Source organism: Acinonyx jubatus, chromosome E1 (assembly GCF_027475565.1).
Source record: "Acinonyx jubatus isolate Ajub_Pintada_27869175 chromosome E1, VMU_Ajub_asm_v1.0, whole genome shotgun sequence".
NCBI lineage: Eukaryota > Metazoa > Chordata > Mammalia > Carnivora > Felidae > Acinonyx > Acinonyx jubatus.
The window spans coordinates 15,242,270-15,251,231 of NC_069397.1; the positions used below are offsets into that span (position 1 = coordinate 15,242,270).

The 8,962-nt window shown below is 50.0% G+C and overlaps 1 protein-coding gene across 3 annotated transcripts; it reads left to right on the forward strand.

The window, feature by feature from the left end:
* The first annotated feature begins 450 nt into the window (after window positions 1-450).
* On the forward strand, window positions 451-4,347 carry LIAT1 (ligand of ATE1). 3 transcript variants are annotated; one of them, XR_003412672.2, is made up of 4 exons: window positions 610-744; window positions 853-1,066; window positions 2,052-2,178; window positions 3,445-3,584. XR_003412672.2 is itself a non-coding variant. In XM_027034618.2 (2 exons), exons 1-2 carry the CDS (start codon window positions 528-530, stop codon window positions 3,903-3,905), a joined length of 681 nt encoding a protein of 226 aa, XP_026890419.2. In that variant the 5' UTR covers window positions 451-527; the 3' UTR covers window positions 3,906-4,347. The 3 variants fall into 3 exon arrangements, 1 of the variants encoding a protein (XP_026890419.2); XR_003412671.2 differs by having other exon boundaries at window positions 853-2,178; window positions 3,442-3,580; XM_027034618.2 differs by lacking the exons at window positions 853-1,066; window positions 2,052-2,178 and having other exon boundaries at window positions 451-744; window positions 3,442-4,347.
* The last annotated feature ends 4,615 nt before the right edge of the window (window positions 4,348-8,962 follow it).

The window sequence follows — 8,962 nt, forward strand, 5'->3', positions numbered from 1 at the left end:
GAGAGACCATTTAGGTGGGAGGTCCAGAAGTTCAAGTGCCAAGCATGACCGTGAGTCCAGCCTAGGTAAGGGCACAGGGAGAATGTCGGGGAAGGTTTCTGCCCGTCCAGCTGCTTTGTTCCAGGAGAACCATGGGGAAACAGGTTTGTTTGAGACGCGTTGGGCTCGCAAGGCCCGGGGGGACGTACCGAGACTGGAAGCTGGGAGATAAAAATTTAGTAGACAACCAACAGCATTTTAAAAGGCACAGAAGTGAACGTGTGCGTCAGCCCAAGCTTTAGAATCTCTCTCCTCCTCCCGGACTCACCGCGGACGGGGCCAAGGTCTCACACATACTGAAAGGCGCACGCGCACGCCTACTCCCACGGCCGGCCCCTGGGCGGCAGCTTCCTGCTTGCGCACGCGCGATGTGCGGCGGTCGCCATGGAGACGCGTGGCCCTGGGCTGGCGCTTAGCTCCTGCGGCCGCGGGCTCGGCGGCCGCGGGTCTTGGGCTGCCCCAGGCGCAGGTGGCGGCCGGGAGGGCGGATGGACTGCCGCGGTGGGGCCGGGGCATCCGGGTACGGCGAAGAGGGCGAGGACGAGGAGGAGGAGGAGGAGGAGGAGGAGGAGCGAGAGGGTGACCCTGCGAGCTCGCAGAGACCCAAACTGCCCCCCATAGCAGGCAACGCCTTAGAACTGAGCAAACAGAAGGTGAAGAAGAAAAGGAAGAAGAAGAAGACGAAAGGGTCGGGCAAGGGGGACGGTAAGAGGCGCAGCTAGCGCGGCAGCCTCAGCTCCCGTGCCAGAGTTTCTTTCTTCCTTTCTTTTTTTAAAATGTTTTAATTTACATGTGTTTATTTTTGAGAGACAGAATGAGACAGAGCATGAGCGGAGGAGGGGCAGAGAGAGGAGACACAGAATCTGAAGCAGGTTCCAGGCTCTGAGCTGACAGCACAGAGCCTGATGTGGGGCTCGAATCCACCAACCTCCAACCTCGGAGATCATGACCTGAGCCGAAGTCAGACACTTCACCGACTGAGCCACCCACCCAGGCGCCCCTCCCATGCCAGGGTTTCTTCTCCAAGGTCACCTCTCCCCACTCCTCACAGAGATCCCTCATCTACTTGCAGGACCACTTCAGACCAGAAACAGAAACTCGCCAGTCCCAAACAGAGGTCCTCCCACTTAACGCAACACAGTGATGCCCCAGCCCCACCCATAAAAACCATAGGTGTCCACAGAGACCCCAAATCCTGCGTGGAGAATTCTCTACAGCCTTGGAGACCCTCTACCCCACAGAGATCCCCCACATAGCAGCATTATTCCCCCAGAGGGTCCCAGCTCCACACAGCAACTCAGCTTTGCATGGACACCCTCTCAATTTCCTAATCCCTCAGCTGGAACTCAGAATCTTAAATATCCCCGCCTTGCCCACAGAAATTTCAAGCCCTCCTACAGAGATCCCCTCATCTTCACACACACACACACACACACACACACACACACACACACACACACACACTTTCCCCAATCCTAAAATACTAAGACACTAGTGACCAACATGCTCAGAAACGCAGGCTTTTGCCTTCTGTCTCATGTGCTCAGGACACCTGCCTTAGATGTTAGACATCCTGTAAATGCATATAAAGTATCTTTACTGCACAGACTGTCTTCCGCCCCCCCCCCCCACTTTGCCAGGGCCAGCCATCAGCCACACACACACCATCACACTAGTCACTGCTACATACTCTTATACTCCCCAACACCCTCAACAACAACCCCCTTATATCATTATAGTCACCAAATAAAACTCAAGTACAGATACCCCATCAGGCACAGCCTTTCCCAGTCTACACGTACACATGGGTCCTCTGCTACACACTCACATTCATAAACCCCACCCCACCCCAGACACTTCCTGCACGCATGTGACTCTACGCCCTCAGGTTCTCCAGCTTTATGGACACCTCACATACATACACACAGCAACACATGCCACAATCCCACGGGCTACCTGTATCTCACAAATTTCCTCTCCCAGAACCGCCCATTCCCCCGATTTCTCAACAGAGGCACTGAGCACCCACTTTATGGAGAGTGCAACCGTGACATGGAATGCACCTGCCTTTGTCACTTGTGTGGTCCCTCTCTGGGGACCGTCCTTGATCCTGGCACAGCAGCACTGACCTGCAGCATGGTTAGTCCCTGGTTCAAGTTCCTGGGCCCTGGCCCATTGGCCTGCAGAGCTGGTACCCCCTGGCAAGCTGGGGGCAGAAGGAGCGGCAGCCTTCCCCATGTCATCCTTGTATTTGGGGGAGGGAACCACGGGAAGATTATAATGGCTCCTGCGGGTGGAATCTTCACAGAAAGGCAAGAAAGAAATTCTGGAGTTTAGGTCCAAAAGCCCCATGTGTATCTCCAAAACCAAACTGGGAAACTTCTTGTCTTTTTGGCTTCACTTCTGACTCGAGACGTTGTAATGGCATGTAACTCATACTGTCAGCAGGGGACACCGAGTTGTTTTGGGGGAGTAGGAAGATACAGAAATGCCCAGACAGGATTTTTTTTTCTTATTTTCTCTTGTTTTGGGAGGGATTTCTGTCTCCCCAAAAGTAGAAGGATGAGCTGATGAAAGAGCCATAACTTACAGTACTTTATATGAGTATTCTACAATTCCGAAATGCTATTAATATAAGAAATATCAGCACAAGCCACGAAGCAGAAGTATTTCCCGGCTTGGCATAATATCGCTTTCCACAATCAGATGTAGGGAGTGTCTCTGTTGTTCTCATTTCTCCCATCATGAAGAAGTCTGCACTAGGGGTAGAGACTCCTGGAAGCGGAAGGTACCTCGATGTGCATGTGGAACATGGTGGAAAGAATAGGGCACTGGGAGTCAGGCCTGTGTTCAAATCCTGGTCCTGCCACTCACTATGTGAGGTTGCTTGAGTTAGACTTTTTTTTCTTATTTATTTATTTATTTATTTATTTAGAGAAAGAGCACGAGTAGGGGAGGGGCAGAGAGAGAGGGAGAGAGAGAATCCCGAGCAGGCTCCGTGCCCTCAGCACAGAGCCCGATACAGGGCTCGAACTCACAAACCATGAGATCATGACCAGAGCCAAATCAAGGGTCGGACGCTTAACGGACTGAGCCACCCAGGTGCCCCCGTTAAGACTTCTGGAGTCTCAGTTTCCTCAGCTGGAAAATAGGGCTGATAGACTTTATCCAGAGGACCTGGCCTACAGTATGTGCTCAATAAATGGTTCCTCCTCCCCGCAAAATGACCTGACGGAAAGCATAGAGCCGGTGCGTGTGTACAGGTTGGTGGGCTTGGCTAGCTGAGCTCTAGGTCCCCAGGGGCCTCCACCCCCTCACATCTTTGGTGACTCGGGCATCGCAACCGAGCAGGCGGAGGGCAGGCAGCAGGCTGACAACCGCTAACACCTTTCATCTGCTCAGCAGATAAACATCAGAGTCGAGGCCTGAAGAATCAGCAGCTGTCCTCATCCTTCCACCACATCTTAAGTCCCCGCAAAGATCCCGGCCCGAGGCCAGAGCGCAAGCAGGACAAAGCTGAAAGCAAGCCCACGCCCCCTTACTCCTCCACTCGAAGTCTCCGCTCTGTCGCTGAAATAGAAGAGCACCTCGCCAAGCAGGTCAACGAAAGCCTGCGTTGGGATGGAATTCTCGCCGACCCGGAGGCAGAGAAGGAAAGGATTCGCGTATATAAACTGAACCGGAGGAAGCGGTACCGGCTCTTGGCCCTGAAGGGCCTCCACCCTGACCCGTGCGCCGAGGAGGACCCGGAGAGCCGACCCTACCTCCCGGAGACAGACGGTGGCCCCGACGGCAGGAAAGCCCACCACCCCGATCCCTTCTTCCGAGGCACCGTCACACATTCTGACCTGGCTCTGCCAGAGTGACCATCCCCCCCCCCCACCCCCACCCCGACACCGACTGGCTTGCGCGTTGTCCTCCCCACAGGTTTACCCGTTAGAAAAGAATAATAAAAAGAAATCGGACCTCCGTCGGAAGGAAGCGGATGTCTGGTGTGTCCGGCGGGTCGGCCTCTCTCCTTCCACCAGGGCGTCCGAATCGCCCGGGGGAACCGCAGTCCCTTAACCTCCGCAGTGTAATGGACAGAGCTGCTTCAGGATTTTTTGTTTCTTTCTCAGACAAGTTGGCATCTCTTTCTTACTTAATTTCTCGTCGCAGATGTCTGTCATCTTCCCCTCAGAAAGAGAATGTGTAGATGATCTCAGTTCTAAATCTTAAGCTAATTTAACGGGTAAAACACAGCATGCTTCTCTGAGCCAGAGAAAAGTGCCTCAAATATCCTGGAGCCTTTTTTTTTTTTTTTTTAAATTACACACACTCCCTGCCCTGATGTGGTTGTCAAAATAACTGAGTTCCAGAACTCCAACCCTGGGAGATAATTATGAGAAGGCTCAAAAGGAATATTGCTTCTCTTCTAAATATGGTCCTCCCAGAGAGCAAATTGCTGGTTGCCAGAGGGGAAGGGGTGGGGGCATGGGGGAAATGGGTAAAGGGGCCCAACTGCTCAGTGATGGATGGTAAGCACACTTGTGGCGGTGATCACCTTGTCGTGTGGGCAAATACTGAATTATAATGTACACCTGGAACGCCGTAATGTTATATACCAATTTTATCTCACTTAAAAAATATATATATATATTGTCCTCTAATCCCTTAAAACGGGATTTTAAGCAAAGTTCTGGAGGATTAAAAAGACCTTACTATGCTACTTGTCCTAAATATCCTTCCCTCGCACGAGTATTTATTGAGGGCCATGTGTTGGGTTAGTTTGGGTTTTCCAGAAGCAGATCCCGAGACAAAGACCCAAATGCAACTAGATTATTTGGGGGGTAAAGGAAAGGTCAGTAGAGAAGGCACAGGAGGGAAAGACCATCAGTCCAGGGACACTGTTAAACCAGTTTCCATACTGGGTAGCTGGAGCTTATCCAGCCCGAGCGTGAGGGAGCTGGGCTGTTATACTGCCCATAGGCATTGGCTGAGGTGTGGTGCTGGGGGGGGGGGGGGTGTTAATTTCCTGTCATTTCCAGCCTGCCAAAGGTGTGGGCCTTGAGGCCTACTTCCGTTGGGGGCACGGGGATCACCCTCAGGCACAAAGATGCAGCCCTCGCGAGGGGTCCAAGGGATAGGGTAGTTTCTATGCAGCATAGTGTAGGGCCCAAGAGGGTCCTTGCGGAGGTCTAAGATCAGGTCCCTGCCTTCTGAGGAATTAAAGACCTGCAGTGTACTCAGGAAAAGTTGAAAGCCAATACAAAAAATCACAATGCCTTTTTGAAAGTTAAGCATAAGTGGTCATCTTGGTCCCTGTTAGCCCCAGCTGACCGAGCAGCCTTCTTCCTGCCTTAAACGGCTGCTTACAGAGTTTTCGCGTTTGGAAGAGGCCTGTCCTCCCCTGGAGAGCCCCCCTGGCAGGGGCCCTCGAGCAGACAGCAATGGCCCTCTCTGCGTGGCCATCCAGGTTGAAGGGCAACCATGGAATCACGTGAAGGGAACGTGGGCTTTGGCGCGGCCCCAAAGGGAGGAGGACAGGGGACGTGTGTTAATGCTCAGCCACAGGACCTTGCCCGACACCCCAGTGCTCAAGGTGAAGACAGCAGAGGGTGGAAAGCTGGGCTGCACCTCCCGTGGTCTTCGGGTCAGCCACAGTGTGCCTGAGGGAGTGCGGCGCATGGAAGGGTCTGTGGCCTCAGGATGTCTTGGTCGCTTTGCATTAGAGCTTTCTTTCCGTGGGTGGTGAGAGTGGGGATGGCCTGTGGTCACCTTTCTGCTATGAGACAGTCTGGCATAGTGGTGGAAATGATGAGTTCTGACGTCAGAGCTGAATTTCTCTCTTTCCCACTATATGTGCGGGCTGTGTTACCTCGGGCACACGGAATGGCCTCTCCAAGCATGAGTCACCGTATCTGGAAAGAGGGACGCAGATACCTACCTCAGTGCCGTGAGAATCACATGCAATAATTACGTAGGGCATTTGGCATAGCGCCTCGCCCCCTGGGAAGCATGCAATCCATAGTAGGAGTTTTGGCGATGATGTTTTGGGCCGGGGTAACTCCGCAGCTGTTGGAGAGACCGGCCTGGTGCTGGTGTAGAGCTCACCTCATCAAAGGGCGAGCTTCACAAAGAAATGGGGATTCAGTGGCTGGCCAATTCAAAGAAGCCACAAAACAAATTCCTGGGGTGCAGCCAAGAGGGAATGTGGGAGGAGTGAAGCCAGGGTCTCAGAGTCTGGTGTTTGTGGGGCCTTGGGGCCGAACAAAAAAGTGCCTACTTGGAACTTGGAACCTTTTTATTACGAAGTGGTTTTCCATCTTGTGAATATACGCCACAGACATTTCAGTCACTGTGAAATGGACACATTGCAGTTACCTCATATGGCTCTAGTGAATAAAACTGTCATGAGTATGCTCCTTTTTGGACACGTTTTCATTTCTCTTGGATAACTATCTCCTGGTATTTCGTTGTGGTTTTATTTGGCATTTCCCTGACATCTAATGATGGTGAACACCTTTTCGTGTGCTCATTTCGCATCCATGTATCTGCCTTTGTGAAGTGTCTGTTCAAGTCCCTTGTCCATTTAAAAAATATGTATGTATTTTTAATGTTTATTTTTGAGAGAGAGAGAGCGCGTGTGAGCAGGGGAAGGGCAGAGAGAGAAAGAGGGAGAATCCCAAGCAGGCTCTACACTGCCAGTGCAGAGCCCGACGTGGGGCTTGACCCCACAAACCGTGAGATCATGACCTGAGCTGAAATCAAGAGTTGGATGCTCAGCCGACTGAACCATCCAAGTGCCCCCATCGCCCATTTTTAACAGGGTTGTTCATCTTTCAATGTTGACTTGTAGGAGCTCTTTGTATATTCTGGATATAAGTCCTTTGTCAGATGTAAATCTTTTTTGTCTGGATTACCTTTTATTTTCTTAAAGGAGTCTTTGAAGAACAGAAGTTTATATAGAGAGAGAGTTTGATGTATCTTTTCTTCAGATTTTCTATTTCATTGTGTCAATTTGGTAAGATAAGTTTGTCAAAGGAATTTCCCCTTTTTAACTAAGCTGTCAAATTCATTGGCATAAATTTGTTCCTAATATTACCTTAGTATACTTTCGGTGCCTGTGAGATCTGTATGCAAATCATGGCATTGGTAATTTGTGCTATTTCTCGATCAATCTACGAGTGGGAACTGCCCCACACAGTTACTGATAATTGGGGTTACTGCAGGGTCCCCTTTTTGTTCTTTTAGCCTGCTGACACCTGTGTGATCAATCCTCTGTATGAAATCCCCTCTGCTGGAAATATCTAGTATGATTTGGGCCTTGCTGACTCGACTCTGATTGTCATACGTGGTTTATACCAGCATTTCTTAAAGTGCATTTCAAAAAACATTAGTGCTATGTTTTTTAGTCCTTCATTAGTCCATGAAATGCTCCTGGGTCCTCTGGTCCAATGAGTTTAGAATATTCTGCAAACTAGATTTTCCCTATTGAAGATTCTACATCCACATTATCATATTAAAGGCTAGGGTAGTTTATTGCACAGCAAATATTTACTCCTCCCACATTCATGGGGGAAGTATGGTTCCCTGACCCACTGATGTTAGGTTTGACCATGCAACTTGCTTTGGCCAATAGAACATGCATGGAAGTGACTGGGTGGCAGTTCCTAGTGCAAACTTTAAGAGGTTTTGTATGTTTCTACTTGCTCCTCTGGGATCTTTTGACCTCTTGCATGAGAAGAATGTGCCCCAGGTAATCCCTCTAGCCTGCTTCAGAGACAAGTGGAATGAACCTGAACTCAACACCTGACCTTGGGCAGAACTGCCCTATCAGGCCTATAAACTTTTACACAAGAAATTAATGCTGCTGTGTGCCACTGCGATTTTGTGGCTGGTAAGCAGCAAAAGCTGACTAATGCAGGTGTTCTAAACACTAGCGGTTTTGTTTTGTTTTGATATTTATTTAGAGACAGAGAGAGACAGAGTGCTAGTGGGGCAGGGGCGGAGAGAGAGGGAGACACAGAATCCGAAACAGGCTCCAGGCTCTGAGCTCTCAGCACAGAGCCGGATGAAGGGCTCAAACCCATGAACTGTGAAACCATGACCTGAGCCGAAGTCAGGTACTTAACCAACTGAGCCACACAGGGGCCCCACTAATGTGGGTGTTCTAAAGAGCCCTGCAATGAACATATTTGGTATTTTCAGCTTTTCATTTTCCCAAACTTATTTTTTTTTAATGTTTAATTCATTTATTTTGAGAGAGAGAGAACAGCAGAGGGGCAGAGAGAGACAGAGAGAAAGAATCCTAAGTAGGCTCCATGCTGTCGGCATTGACAAGAGCCCAGTGTGGGACTCGATCTCGTGAACTATGAGATGATGACCTGAGCTGAAGCCAAGAGTTGGATGCTTAACTGACTGAGCCACCCAGCACGCCTTCCCAAACTTATTTGATCAAAGAACCTCCTTTTGGTCCATAGAAAGAACTCTGGGAAGTAGTGTTATGCACAAAACACTTTGTAGTGATTATACTCTCACGGTTCACGGGTATGAGCCCTGCGTCGGGCTCTGTGATGACAGCTCAGAGCCTGGAGCCTGCTTCAGATTCTGTGTCTCCCTCTCTCTCTGTCCCTCCCCTGCTCGCACTCTGTCTCTCTCTCTCTCTCTCTCTCTCTTTCTCTCAAAAATAAATAAAACATTAAAAAATTTTTGAAAAGAGGCGGGTTTTTTTGCAATATGATTTGTTACTTAATCAATAAGGTCATTCATTTTTCGCATTTCTGGGAAGTATACCAAAAAGGCTTCCTAAGATTTATCATATTATTAGGGGTGCCTGGGTGACTCAGTCGGTTAAGCATCTGACTCTTGGTTTTGGCTCAGGTCATGATGTCACAGTTTCGTGACTTTGAGCCCCACATTGGGCTCTGTGCTCTCTCTCTCT

Bases quoted from the DNA above. Each gene is read 5' to 3' on its own strand.
- LIAT1 (XM_027034618.2), top strand. From the start codon at position 528: ATGGACTGCCGCGGTGGGGCCGGGGCATCCGGGTACGGCGAAGAGGGC. The intron at 745-3,441 runs GTAAGAGGCGCA...TCATCTGCTCAG, and splicing joins AGGGTCGGGCAAGGGGGACG to CAGATAAACATCAGAGTCGA.